Below are 16125 nucleotides of genomic sequence, written 5' to 3' on the forward strand. Positions count from 1 at the left end.
GAATTTTGTCAATTTAAAGGGTTTTTGTCACAAAAGAGTAGCTAAATGAAAAAAAGGATCATACAAGTATCCACAAAAAGATATCGATTACACATTAACATTAGATATTGTAATAAGAATTACAACTAACTTTTCAATAATATGCAATTGTCTATCAAAGAATATACAATCATTTATCAATACAAACTTCTAAAACAAACTAAAGAATAAAAAAACATTTACCTCGAAGTCACACAAATTTATCTCATGATAAATTTGACTCTTGTCTGTGATTTCATGTTTAAAAATGTGGAGTACGGACTTCTTTTGTAGGAGAGTTCATCTCCTTTCTAATCTACATTATTTTCTTTAAAATTTTAGAAAATTAACAGAAGTAGCACTAATTGGTAAACGAATTTTAAATCTAAAGTGATTTTAATTGCTGAATATTCTAAAACCTGATGTTTCTCCTTTGTTGCCTATAGCAGTTTCGTTAAAAGGGTTTTACTAAAGTGAATTTTTAACCTAAACAAAATAAGACACAACATAATTAATTAATTGGTTCAAAAACCTCAAGTGAAGGTGGGAGTGGCATCGGTGGAGGACAAGATGCGGGAAGCGAGGCTGAGATGGTTTGAGCATGTGAAGAGGAGAGACACAAATGCTCCAGTGCGGAGGTGTGAGAGGTTGGCTATGGATGGTTTGAGAAGAGAGAGGTAAGGGAAGTAGAAGAAGTATTGGGGAGAGGTGATTAGACGGGATATGTCACAGGTTTCGGGCTCACGGGACATGACCTTAGATAGGAGGTTGTGGAGGACTCAGATTAGGATAGAAGGCTAGGTGGCTTACCCTTTCACCATAGTAGTTGCAGTTTTGCTCATTTATTTATTGCCATTTGGTTTATGCATTTGATTGCTGCTTATTATGTTGGGCCGTTGTACTTTGAAATTATCTTCTTTATCTATAGTAGTTAATGCTCCTTTCTTTCCGAACTGTTCTACCATGATTTTCTCGCTTTTGGTTTCGTTGTTATCATATTGTTTCGATATGCTTGTACTATCACGACCTTTTGTCTTGTTTTCCTCTCTTGGGCGGTCTTTCGGAAACAGCCGCCCTACCTTTCACGGTGGGGATTAGGTTTGCGTATACTCTACCCTCCCCAGACCCTACATGGTGGGATTATACTGGGCTTGTTGTTGTTGTTGTTGTTGTATTCAATAGGGAAAACTACGTATATATACATGTTAAGGAGAAATATTTACGAAACGTAACGATAATTTTCCTTATTTACAAAACATAACGATATATTACAAAACATGACGGATTTTCATATATTTTTCGTTTTTTTATTTTTTTTCCAGAAAATATATATATTTTTTATAAAAAAAAAATAAAAAATTATATATATTTTTAAATATTAATTTTTTTTTTTTGCTCAATGGCTTAAAAAATTACCTCATATTTCTATGTATGAAAGTTGTATGAAATGTGTATGTGTGACAAAATTTTTAATATAATTTTCATATACAAAATTTTGAGCGAAAACTTTAAGCCTTGAATATTGTATGAAAATTGTTACAATGTTGTTGTGGTTGTATTAATTTTCCGAAACCTAATATGAAATTTATATACAAACAATGTGAATGAAATTCTAAGTCTTGAGGAAGATATATACACATTTCATACCATTCTCATGCATAAAATTTTAAGCATAATGTTTAAGCCTTGATCAAGATATACACATTTCATACGATCTTCATACATAAAATTTGAGCGAACTTTTTAAGCCTTGAGCAAGATATACACATTTCATACACAAAAATTTGAGCGATTATTTTAAGTCTTGAATGTTGTATCAAAGTTATATACAATGTTGTTGTAGTTGTATTAATTTTACGAATCTAACATGAACTTTATACATGAAAATGTGGCGAAATTTTAAGACATGAGCAAGATACAAATTTCATATTGTTTTCATACACACAATTTTGAGCGGATTTTTAAGCCTTGAACGAGATATACACATTTCATACATTTTTTCATACACTAAATTTTGAGCAAACTTTTTTAAGTCTTGAGCGAGATATACATATTTTATACAACTTTCATAAATAAGTTTTTGAGCAAAAAAAAAAAAATTAATTTTTTTAAAAAATAAAAATAAATTTAAAAAAAAAATTTTTTTTTTAAAAAATAAAAAAATATTTTTTTAAAAAATGATTTTTAAAAAATAAAAAATAATTTAATTTTTTTTTTTTTTAAAATATAAAGTATGTTTTGTATAGAATTTGTAATGTTATGTTTTGTAAATATAAAACTATCGTCACGTTTCGTAAATATTTCTCCTTAAGATGTATATATATGTCAAAGACCCTATTCAATATATAAACTATAATTATGGAAGTCTTTTGTTTTTTCCAAGAAAACAAATAGCACTTTTTTCATACTTATTCCCTCCTTAAATAATAGAAACAAGACTATTAGATTACAAATAGACATATTCAAATAAATACTACCTTATGAGAAAAGTTCATGTGCTTTGATCTAAAACAGAGAAAATCATCTCATTATGTAACAGGACCAATTCCATTAATTTACTTTTTGTTAAGTTAACATTTAACAAAATAATAATTAATTATTTAAGAAATACACGCTAAAATAGGATATTCAGAATGGCCGGCATTTTTCCTATTTGGAACTTCTATATATAAAACCAAAAACTAAGGGAAACAAAAGAAGAATATATGTAATTACCTAAAGATTTTTATGAACACTACAGCGGAGTATGAAATTTTGTAACATCTTTTTACCAACAAGCCGAGTATCAAATACTACCTTATGAAAAAAGTTCACGTGCTTTGATCTAAAATAGAGAAATCATCTTATTATGTAATAAGACCAATTCCATTAATTTACTTCTTGTTAAGTTAACATTTGAAAAATAATAATTAATTATTTAAGAAATACCCGCTTAGGATATTCGGAATGACCAACGCTTTTTCCTATCTAGAACTTCCATATATAAAACCTAAAACTAAGGAAAACAAAAGAAGAATATATGTAATTACCTAAAGATTTTTATGAACACTACAACATAGTACGAAATTTTGTACATCTTTTTACCAACAAGCATAGTATTGTTGGTTAATTTCAATAAATGGCTACAATTTAATTATATTGTTGTAATATCATATAACTTTCAACTACAATTTTTTTCTTTCTAATAAATATTTTAATTGTATTTCTTATTCTACGATTAACAAAAAGTATTTTAAAATAAATTAATTGGAAATAGCTTTTTTACCAACAACCATATGTTATTGGTTAATTTTAATAAATGGAAATTACTTGATTAAATTATTGTTACATCATGAAACTTCTAACTACGGGTTTCTCTTTTTACAAATAAATTTAGATTCTTATATATTAATACATTAAATTTAGAATATAAACATAATTGGCAATACTATTTTTTTATTATTGGTAACCCGCTTAATTTCTCAACAATTTGTGAGGGTTGTGACCTAACAGAACATTGATACAAAAAGTGGTCGAATTTTTTTTGAAAAGCGGAGGAATTCTATGAAAAGGAATTGAATAAATGAATAATGAATACCGCATGAATCGTAATACGAACTAATTCAAGAAAATTACCTCGGCTTCACTCGTTGAGATGTGGGAAAAAGTGCAACTCCATCAAACACCATGAAAATAGTAAGCCCCATAGACAAATTTTCATCATATAACGTGTTTCCACTTAGTTAGACAATTATGAGTATGAGTATGGAACAAATTTATATATAGGACAATTTTAATTGATTTCACACTCTCAAATATTTAGGACTTCTATATAGTTGATTTTAAACTTTTAAATATGAGAAAAATAATTAAATGAATATTTTTTCTATTTTCTTATTGAATTGGATGATCATAAGAAAGGAAATAAACAAACGAAAAATGATTATTTCAAACCATATAAAAAAATTAAAAACAAAATCAACGACGAATTAAACCAAGAAAAAATAAATTACCAGATGCTATAGAACGACATAGATATAACTTAAAGAACACACCTGCTGAAGAGCAATTCATATTCATGGAGAATGAAAAAAACATATTAATAGACGTTTTAATATAAAATATAGATTAACCTAAAGCAGAAACTATTACGATCTTTTATTTATAAAAGAAGTTGAATTGGATGATCAAGGAAAATTCAAAGTCCTAATGTTTAATTCAAAGAAGGAAAGATTTAATAATCAACTTTAATGAATTTTAGCTCATAAATATTAGACAATTATTAAATGACTATTTTGTCTATTGTAAAGTCTTTTGAAGGGCAAAAAAATCAGTCAACATTTCTAAGGCCCTTCACACTTTTAATATAATACTAATCTCTATGAACATTCCTCGCATGTTATTCCCAGTCAATCATAACAAATGTTGGATAATGTTATTTGAAATTATATATTATTTATTTTATAGTGCAGAAATACTATTTGATCGTATCCTCATAATACTTCCAATTAAGATATTGTCTTCAGGTATATATCCTTTATATATTTATCTATGTGGAAAAATATATTTTTTTTAAAAAAAAAAAAGGCAGCCCGGTGCACGAACATTCCACGCTTTAGCAGGGTCCGGAGAAAATGTTAGGACTAAAATAATCCAACATTAGGAATTGAGCTAGCTTATGACCATATATTGTATTTATTTTCATTATCCTGAAAATCCTTACTAAGAAAAATAATTTTTTAAATTAACTCCACTAACACATTTCTATATCATTCTTTTTATTTGTTGTAATTCTAAAGAATGTATGATATCACCATACCCAATGAGAAGATAGGATGGAAAAGTTATACTAATAAATGAAGAATAATGCCAAGAAATTACACCGTTTTCTTGATTTCAGTTATTATATTTCAGTTTTTATTGAAACAAAATTCGAAGAAATAGTTGTTTTGATTGAAATCAGTTACATGATAATGAGTAACATAGGAGTCCTTGTCTCTTAATAACTCAATTTAAATATAAAAACACACACACACACACAAAACAAGGGAGGACGTTGGTATAGGATTCCTAGGATTTCAATTGAATTTGAAGTCCTAGTATATTACAACAAATATTAATATTACAATATTATCCTATATGAAATTATCTTTTAGATAAAATTTCAACTTAAAAGAGTATAAAGGTCGTTCAATATGTGAATGATATTTTGGGCAACCAACACTTATATTCAAACTTTTAAAGTAATACTAGTCTCTATAAACGTGCTCTGCACGTTATTTCCTATCAATCTAAATCGTCACAAAAAAATATTAGGTAATATTATTCATGATTCTCTTAAGCTTTGTAATTTGCATATATTATTTAAAATCAACCATAAATATGTCAAAAAATAGCGAAAGCTTGATAAAAAATTCATAAAATAATTTGGTCACAATTTTGTATATGCAAAACCACGACAAAAACACGACATAAATGTCAACATTAAATAAAGAATTGACAAAAAGTTTATAAAGTTTATTTGTTGTGCCTACGTAAATTACTCCTTTAAGTGATGAAAAAGTATGATTTTGTCGTGTCCCTGCAATTTCAAAATTCTTAAATATATAGACTCTAAACATCTAAATACACCCAATCATCATCTCTAGACATTCAACATCAAAGAGATCCACACAAATCTCTCCCTTCATAAGAGAGTTAGACCTTGAAAAACACATCAGGCATCAACGGACAAGCCACAACTTAAAGAACAAATACTCTTGTCACCATATTTTTCTTGAGGTAGTGCGTATAACTGGAAACTTGATCATGCCGAACAATAAAATATATGCATTCTACAAAATCACTATGCTATTGTTTAATTGGTTTTAGGATGCCAAGTACACTTAGTGGTGAATAGCACTTAATTAAAATAAAATCATCTAACCAAGAACGAAACGATCATCTCGACCAAGAAATCCAATTGATTCACCTTGAAACGTATTATTTTGATGGCAATGATAGAATTATTTTTATGAACAACCGAAAGAGCCAGTTAATGGAAAGACTATGCATTGCTTCTTGCTGTTTTCTCTCGATACCTTAACTTAGTTGGAAAACATTATAATTCCAACGGAAAAATGATACAACACAGCAATGTCATCTTAAGCTTCTTAACAACTCTAAAGTACAATGCTTTCTCTATGCAGTATACTATTTGAAGCTATTACCTGCTTAAAAGGGCACTTTTTTAGTTATCCTTCGTTGAACTTTCGTTAGAGGGACAATTCCTTGTTCCTTTTGACAGTTATATCTTTTTTTTTAAAATGAAAAATAAAAAAGAAAAAGACAAAATTTTATCCAAAACACATACATATCAAGAACTAAATTTACAATATATTGAAAAAGCTCAATTTAGTAGTCAAGAATCGAAAATTTACAGTAGTGTTATCTCCAAGAACCCTCAAAACCTAATGATCCATGCCAGATTTCAGCATTAGTCTCGTGAGATAATTGTACGAATGACAAGTTCTGAAAAAGTTAATATTCCTATAAAATTGAAAGTTCTCATATACAACTAAGAACATAAAGATTACAAGTGATGACAAGACTAATAGAAACATATGTATTATCTTATTATTCCTAAAAATAAAAAATAAAAACATAAAAGACAAAAGCATATTAAAGAAGCATGTCTTGAGCGAGAACAAGTCACAAGTTAGCACATATAAGCTGAGAGGAAAACACCATCTTTGCCATTAGCTTCTTAAGAGATTTAAATTAGTTAAATGTAGTAGTTTTAATTCTAGAAGGGTTCAAACTTTTGAAGAAGTTTTAATCTCGTTGCAGTTCATATTAGGAAGACTCATCCAACTATTGTAAATCTAGCAATTGTTTTTGACTTCAAATTCGTAAAATTAGGATATATGACATTAGTATCCAACTATAGAAAAATAATTTAACCTTTATAGGGATAAAAAAGTCGTTTAATATTTGACGGATATTTTGGTCAACCAACATTTATATTCATGCTTTTAAAATAATACTAGTCACTATAAATGTGCGTTGCACATTATTTCCCGTCAATCCCAGTCATCATAAGAAAATGTTAGATAATATTATCCTTAATTACATTACATTTGTTTTCTAGGTAAAAAGATGATACTACATGTAAGATTGTATATTCATATATTTATTTCGTACAAATATGATATGGAAAAGCATTAAGACTTGAGAGTCCAATTTGAAATTTTCATCCCTAAAAGAACTTAAAATTCGTAAAGAAAAAGCTATGTGGTGCCCAATTTAGAATAGATTAAAATGGCGAGAATATATATTTCGTTACAATAAGAAAAGGACAAATCTATTTAGAAAAAAATTATATGACAACACTTAGAAGGTTTAATTTCGGACTTTAACTCTTGAGTATTAGACAAACGTAATTAATATTACAATTTAATCCAGTATAGGATTGCTACTTTTAATATAACAAGGAAAGAGGACTGAAGTAAGAGTTAAAACTCCACCTCTAGCAAAGTATGCTCTTTTTACCGAAATAGCCCATCAATTTAATATAAATAGGGGTATAAAAATTGTTCATATTTAATTTGTGCATCTTTTGTTTAGATTTCAAGATGATAGTAACGTTATCTCTGTTCTTGATAGTGTAGAAATTTCATGTACTCACAATTCTATTAGCTTTACGTTTTACCCAAAAAAGAACTTTATGTCTTCTGAGATTGACGTGAAAGCTGATTTAGTAGTTTCTTGATATCTAGAAGTGAAAGAATCTTAAAATCATGTATGTTTTGCACGTTAGTATACAATTTACTAAGTAAATTTATCAAAGAATATATAAAATAAAAGTAAAGTATAGGCGTTGGAGGGTAGTTCATTCTTCACCATATGGTGATTAGTGAGAGTCGATTTTGTAATTATCCCTCCCCCTAACACAAATAGCTAAATAAAATTAAACAGTAATTTATGGCTAGTTATTTGACAAATATTATAAACTTTCATACAATTCTATGTGATTAAACAAAATAACGTAGCGCTCTAAATCGGATGTTTATTAGTTATTTTCTTCGTTATAGTGTCATCAAAAACATGGTTATCCAAAGATCAAATTTAAAGAACTTCCAATTTATTTTATACCTTGTAATTATTAGGCACCAAAGTATGTTAACTATTAATTTAATGAAAGATCTAAATTTCCGTTGCTTTTGGAATATTCTACATAGCATAGGCATGTTATACATCTGTTGTTTGTTTAGTGTGGATATTTAGGATTATAGTTTCACAATAGTGAAATAACAATTCTTTACTGAAAATTAAAGTTCATGATATTTAGTAAAACCTAATATGATAGTTTTTCAGTTGGGTTCCAAGTCCTAAATAGTTTGGAAAAAAAGTTAATATTACAATTTTACCCAATTTGATATTATTTTCTAGAGTTTTTTTTTTTTTTTTATTACTTAAAAGGTATAAAATTAGTTCAATATTTAAAGGATATTTTGATCGACTAACATTTATATTTATGCTTTTAAAATAATATGGATAGATATAGATAGATAGATAGTGATTAGTACGTGACTAAGCACTACGTAGATTTTTCTACTAAAAATCATGCCATTTCAACAAGTACTTTTTGTTTACGGACTCTTGAGGAAATATAATTCAATCACATGTGTGGTCATTTTCTCTTTCACGGAAATAGAAGCAAAAAGTCAAAAAGAAAATTTAAGGAAGTCGGTTGTCCCCTTAAACGTCTCTCCAGGATAACTAATTCTTTTAATAAGTTGCTATATTATGACTTAGATGAAAATAATAATATAAGTATGTTCTTTTGGTCTCTGTTGAGATTGGAATTCCGATATTCAAGATTTGCACCCAAATCATGGACTAATGCCACACCGTTGAATTGTGCATAATTTAGTAATGATAATGTCATAATTCAAAATACAAAGTTATGAGTTTGAATGATTTACCTCACGATCGATATAATCCAGTTGAGTCTTCATCATCACTTATTAAAATCGATTAACGATCTCTATTTCCCAAATTAATGGGAATCGATAGGCTGTATAACTTTTTTTTAACCATTTCACTCCTCATCATGGCCCAACTAATTTTATGTTGACTGACAATTTTTCACTAGTCCACCAAATTCACATAGACCAGAGTTATCTTCCTTATTAAATGTAGGAAAAAGAGAAAATGAAATGATCATTAAATGGTCGAACCTCAGCCAAGACATAGGTAGATAGGAAATACATCAACCTGGTTGTCAAAGCTCCACGAAATTAGTAGAAGGAAAAAAATTCGTGTTCAGTTTCGTTACTTCTTGTGAACAAACAAGTCACCCCAAACTCTTTTGACGAATGATAAATCAAACCCCACCAATACAACCTCATTAATTATATTGCCACTTGAAAAGAATACTATAAGAGAGAAAATTACGTTTTTACGCCTATCAACAGATAATTTGTATATACTGACATGGCAAAAACTTTTTTGCACTTTCGGGTCTCACTTCTTACATAAATAACCACGCGTCACCATCCATAAATTTGGAAGTGATAAACGAGAAAATAAGACACATACCTACTATATTTTTAATTTGCAGTCGAACAAATACCATTTACATGTAGATATACAACTCTTCGCTCTTTCTATATACAGAAATATGACATTTTAGTAATGTAAAAGGGTCAAAATCTATCCCAATAACTTTTTTATCCCTTCAAATACATATACTTTTATACACCTGTAATTCCTCTACCTACCAGCCCCCAAAACAAAAGAAAAGGACTACTAATTACATTACAAAGTCAAGAATTTGATCTATAACTTTGTCCTATCAAGACAATGATCAAGTAATAAGATCAATTCTTTTGACTTTGCATTCTCATTCTTGTGTTTCTGGTATACTAACTTCAGCTACTTACATATCAAAATCTTTGTTGTTCCAAATTCCAAGTTGGATTCTGAAGCCAATGAAACTATCAGACTCCTCCGTAGAAGATGATTCAACTAACTCGGGGACTTGATCGATTGAGCTATCGCCTGTGTCTGATGACTCGCCCTTGGCTTGGTTAGTCTTACCACCAACCACCACAGTTTTTCCATCTTGTAAGGTCGAGAGCTATCAAGAATATTCATACAAGTCAAAGAAATGTTAAGATATTCAGAAGTTGTTGAATTTACTAGGCCAAAGTTGTAGAATCTCACCTGTGCATGCGACAAATAACTAATACAAGTTGAAAGGATTAGAGATCCAAAACCAGCATAGACAATAGGTACTCCTGGATCAATCTGTAGCCAAACGTAGTAGACAATTAACAACCATTGCAGACATAAATTTAAACGATTTAAGCAGACAAGTAACAACCATTGCAGACATAAATTTAAATTAAGGATTTAAATAGACAATTAACAACCTTTGCAGACATAAATTTAAAGGATTTAAGAAGACAACTAACAACCATTGCAGATATAAAATAAAAGGATTTAAGTGATATATACACAAAATTAACCTATTATAACAGGTTAGTTTCCTTTTTGTTTTATATTCGTGGTGTCCAAGCCACCTTGCATGCACCTCGACTACTTCTCCCGGCTATCTGTTACCTCCCACCAGTACAAGTAGTGGGTAACTCTATCCATCAAAACTTGGACATATGAGAAAAACTCATATATACACAAACTTTTTTAGACGGTTAATGTAGTTTAACCTATTATAGCAGGTTAGTTTCCTTTTTGTTTTATATTCGTGATGTCCATGCCGGCTTTCATGCACCTCGACTAGTTCCATCGGATACCTGTAACCTCCCACCAGTACAAGCATTGGGTAACTTTGTCCACCAAAACTTGAACATTTGATAAAAAGTCACCTAGTGTTTTTGTCTCCAACCCATTTTATTGACTACTTGGCCACACCCAGGGTGAGGTCAGTTTCCATTTTTATCATGTTATGGATTAATGCAAGCTTAAAGATTTCCTGTAATTACCACGTGTAAATATTTTTTACACTACCAGTGCTTAAAACTTAAACTGAAAATGAAAGCAGTTTCTGTGAATGCTGCTGTTTCAAATAAGAATTCTTTTGGGGTACCTCACTATTTCCAATTGCATCTACAATGACAATTTTTGATCCGTCAATCTCAATTGGAAGATTCAAGTTTGGCCGTCTAACTCCAGCAAATTTCCCTTCTTCATCATAAAGAACATTTGACTGCAAATCACGAGCTAGTGTTGATCTGCATTTAGCATCGAAAACATCAGAATAGTAGTAGAAATAGTGAGAATACTCAAAACATAGGATTCTCGTTAAATTGAAGATTTCTGTTTTTTCACCAAAACTTTTGTTTTCTGCAACCGCAGTGCGACCTTTACTATAACAGCCAAGTTTCCTTCGGACCTCACTTTCATATTACGTTGTATTATATCGTGTCTATAGCTGCCAAAACTATCCGGACAAATGACGTCGTTATAGAGAGGTTTAACTGCATAAAGGCTAAAAACAAACGTTTACCCTTGTGGTGATGCCACTGTACCTTAAGGGGTCATTGACACTTATGGTTTTCCTTAGTACTTCCTTTCCGTTAAGGTCAAACAGAGAAATATCAGTATGGAACTGTGAAACCTGCAATACATATTATGTACAACAGAAAAATATAAACAACGAAATGAATTATTCAGCAGTTTGTGGAGAAGGAAACCATAGTCAGTTAGCTCTCATAAATTGAATGTGCATACCTTTCCACTTTCATCATAGTCCATGTATACTCGATTGACACGAACCTCATTACTAGAAGCATCAGAAGGAGTCGATAGAACCCCGGAACCCACCACAGAATCTAAACCTTTTGGAACAGTCACATCCTCTCCTGAAGTGCTTGCTGCATCGAGAGTTCCTCCAGACATTACAAGCAGCAGCGCCAAATGTACTCCAATTGAAGCAAATCGACCTGCCAACCCCTTAAGTGCATGTAGAGCTGGCCCTTTTAAGAATACCTAGAGATGCAGAGGTTGCCAAAATGTTACCAATGTAAAGTAACTTTGAAGAAATTAAGAAACCGAAAGATGTTTTACCAAGTAGCCATACATTAATCTGCGATTGAAGCAATCTGATTTTACATGTAGAATAATACTAGTATTCTGTATTACTACTAATACTAGTGTTCTGTATTACAACAAACTAAAATCTCTATATTGTTCATCCATCTGTGTTCTGGTTTACTGGCAAAAGAAGCAAATTTCTTTTCTAAAGTAGTAACCGGAAAAACCAATTGATCCAATTTTGAACCCCTCTATATCTTTACCTTGATAGAGTGTGGCATACTGTTTTACATAGACATAACTTTTCGAGAATTTTACTAGTCCATAATGATCAAAATCTAAGTGTGAACCTATTAGTGAAGCAAATTCAATGAAGCAACAACTGGTACCATAGAGAAGCGATTCTCCAAAATATGGGAAGTGTTTTAGCAGCCTTGTTTATAATTACTTATTCATGCACTCTAGCATCTTTCCTACGAGCTTGGGCTGATGTAATTTTTGGCTATGGGCTCATCTGAACCCCTAAGTTTTGACACAGAATTTTCTTAATTCCATTTTCTATTTTATATAGGCTCGCTCCCTCTTTTTCCAAGAATTCATCCACTTCCCTTTACTCCATAGGGCCTTCTCTAATAAGGAAAAGCCTTCCATTTCCGTCAAATGAAGTATAGATATATATATGTAAAACCTTACTAATATCTCAACAAATATTACTAGATCTAAACTCATAATTTTAGCACTACAATGAGTTCAATGCTGTGAATCTTAAAAGTTGGACCTATAAAATTTAGATCCTGGATCCACCTTTGCCTATGGGTAGAGCTAAAAATATCTTGATTAACTCATTCCATTACGGGACAGGTATCCTCTGCATTTCAGCTACTACACTAAGGACTAAAATAAACCATATAGACTAATCAGTAGAAGACATTGTTATGTTTATACCTCATATCCAGCTCCCATCTGTGTGACACCCGAGTCTTTAACCGATTCTCTAGGAAGAGTGTCTGCATCTTCTTTCTTATGAATTGCCTCAGCTGAATTCGAGAAAGACCGCCTGCAGATTTAATCAGTAAGTTTTAATTCTAATCTCCTTAGGGACCTCAGAATTAAAATTCAATCGAAGTGGAAACTAAAAACAGACCTTTTTGCTACCTTCACAAGGGAAATTTGTTTTGCGTATGTGCTAGCCATCAATGACGCACCTAGCAGAGCCAAGGCCGAGGGGAAAACAGGGGATGAGAATATGTGATCAAGACCGAGGGTGAAAATCCGTTCCCAAGAAAAGAAGCCAAAGAGAGGATGATCTTGAGGAAAATTCTGGAAAAAAAATTCCGGAACCTCCCCTTGTTCAATGATAGAACTTCCTGCAGGCAAAAGAAAATTGAAAATAGAAAGAATCCAATTATTGCAGAATCATCAAATAGAAGCACACATAATAGGGAAATTGAAAAAAGAAAGAACCAGAGAAGCATTGAATATTTGAGTTTTAACTATAAAAAGGTGTATAAAGAAGTTTTCCTGTCAGTTTAAGCAGACAGGACATGCAATACAAGGTGAGTTTTGGTAAGAACATTAAATGAATAACAATGTTCACTACATTAGGCATCATGTAATACACTCAAATCTTACTAACATTGAAACAATGCAGGCTCTATTTTCTGTTTTCTTCTTTGACATCAATGAACATTACATTCATGAAGAGCATTACATTCATGAAGAGCTCTAAGCCAAGGTGAAATAATCTGACAAATCCAACTACTTAATCCATAAAACTGATGTGCCTATAGCACATGTTCTGCAGTCTAGGACTGTAATTAGAACTACTAGTAATAGCCAAATAATGAAGACAAAAAAATCAAAGGCCAACCAATTGCTAAAAATTGGATGTGCTTATCATGCATGTTCTGCAGCCTAGCTAGAACAGAAACTGAAATGGCTGCTGCCCAAATATTATGGAAAGGAAAAGCCCAAGGACTATAGCAAGACAAAAGATTTAGCAAAAGCAGCGAGCTTTAGTAAAGGCCTATGTTGGGAAACACAAGAGGTCTACTAAAAATCATCAAAAGATAAGAATGCAATCTCTAATAATAATTATACAAACACACAAACACTTGTATAAATGGACACGAAATAGACATTGAGAATTCATACAACAGCCCCATTGAATACGGAGGGGTGTGTGTGTGTGTCTATATATATATATAACATTATTTATCGAGGAATTACTGATAACTTTACTCACCCACGTCTTTCATATCATGAGCACGCAAGTGGAGAAGCTGGTCCAAAATTTTAACTTGATGAGCTCAATCTTTGTGTTTGTACCGTAGAACCATTGGAATTTAATATTATGGGATAAATCTAACTATTTATTTTCACACATATGTAAGCTCCATGTCAAATTAAAAATGTTGGGTTCAATTGAACTGATACGTTCTTAGTACATTCATTCATGCAAGAACAAAAGAAGATCAAGCATTTCTAGTTGATCTCTACCGGTGAGAAGAAAAAAAATACCATCGACATAAAAAAGAACAAGATACTACACCATACATGCGACGAATAAATAAAGAGGCTGTTCAAGTGTAAAACTACACCAACTTGAAGCTTTGCAGATAAAGATATGTAATGAAAATTACCTAAGGCCATTAAGCCAGCAACAGCAAACATATCTCCAATAGCCAAATTCAAATTAGAGAGAACTCCCAATACCCTCTTGGGCACTTTCTTAAACAACACTTTATCATCCGCATTATTCTTAGTGGTGGTTTCCACCGCCTTCTTCCGCTCCAAAAGCGGCGGTGCTCCACCGGAGTCTGGCCAAGAAATTTTCTTTTTTTTGTTAATTTTCTTCCCTTTTGAAGTCTTGAGCTTACAAGTAACAGTAAATGAAAAGGTGCGGTGTTTTTTGTTATGAACACCAAGAATTCTTGAACTTTGAGGAACACAGAAATGATTTTGTACATGGGGTGTTGTTAAAGGCTTAGTAGTAGATAATTTTAGCGTCTCCATTGATGTGGGAATCGTACAAGAGGCTAAAAGAATATAAACAGACAGATGAGAGGTTAGTTAATTTGGTTTAGTTCAGGTACTTATTAGCTATGGAGTTGTAACGACTTAACACTTTTTCGTTTATTTATTTACATAAGGGGTGCGACAGAGGCTTGTGTACTACATACGACTATTTATACATCTAACTTAAGTACTTCGATAATATTGCTTAGTACGTACAACTTAATTCTTTGTACAAAACAGAATATAATACTTGGGCAAACTTTTAAGGCAAGCAAACTATGGACTAGAGTAAATTGCAAAATTCCTCCCTTCATGTTTTTTGTTGTCTCAAGTAGTTTTCCTTACTCTTTAAACTCGACAATATTACTCCCTTTATCTCATTTTGTATGATATTATTTCTATTTGAGGTAAAAGATTCTTATTCTTAACATAATTTTTTTTTTAATAATAATCATTCTTAAAAATTGTGAGTTATAGTACATTTTATATAGTTTTGAAAATTTTCTTAAATCGTTGAAGAATGGATATATGTTTTAATACAAAAAATTAAATGTTTTGATTCTAGTACACAAAATAATTATATCATTCTTTTTAGGACGGATTTATAGTTGTGTTTTTACTGAGTATTTCCAAAATCTAGAAAAAGAAAATAAACATCATTCTATATATTGAACAAATTTTGCATTTAGTTGATGCTACTATATTAAGGAATATATGTATAGTATTTTAAATTGATAACTTGTAGGTTGTAGCATTACTAGCGCTCTTAGCAGGAATAATGTTGGTGGTTTGAGTCCTGTATTTGCTTCTGAGCTTCATTAAAGGTGATTTAAGATGAATTTAGGAATGGAGTGTATTATTTACGTATATTTTAGCAGCCCTCAATAAATAAAATATTTATGTTCTGCAATTTTGGTTAAGAAATGCAAATCTGAAAGTTTGAGGGGAGGTTTTAAATTATGGGAAAAGTATTGTCAATTTACCTAAAGGAGAAAAAGAAGGTCGTATCATTAGGTGCGAGTAGTACACTTTATTTTTTAGCACCCTAAATTTTCAGTTTTCACCAAATAG

The 16125-nt window shown here is 30.9% G+C and overlaps 1 protein-coding gene across 1 annotated transcript; it reads right to left on the reverse strand.

Annotated features, from left to right (window-relative positions):
* Positions 1–9508: 9508 nt before the first annotated feature.
* LOC132064977 (cytochrome c biogenesis protein CCS1, chloroplastic-like) lies at positions 9509–15238 on the reverse strand. Its single transcript, XM_059458164.1, has 8 exons — positions 14679–15238; positions 13181–13403; positions 12982–13093; positions 11734–11991; positions 11532–11620; positions 11090–11234; positions 10207–10290; positions 9509–10120 (listed from the first exon to the last, which is right to left on the reverse strand). Exons 1-8 carry the CDS (start codon positions 15049–15051, stop codon positions 9920–9922), a joined length of 1485 nt encoding a protein of 494 aa, XP_059314147.1. The 5' UTR covers positions 15052–15238; the 3' UTR covers positions 9509–9919.
* Positions 15239–16125: the final 887 nt, after the last annotated feature.

The sequence above is a fragment of the Lycium ferocissimum genome, chromosome 7 (genome assembly GCF_029784015.1).
Source record: "Lycium ferocissimum isolate CSIRO_LF1 chromosome 7, AGI_CSIRO_Lferr_CH_V1, whole genome shotgun sequence".
Classification (NCBI taxonomy): domain Eukaryota; kingdom Viridiplantae; phylum Streptophyta; class Magnoliopsida; order Solanales; family Solanaceae; genus Lycium; species Lycium ferocissimum.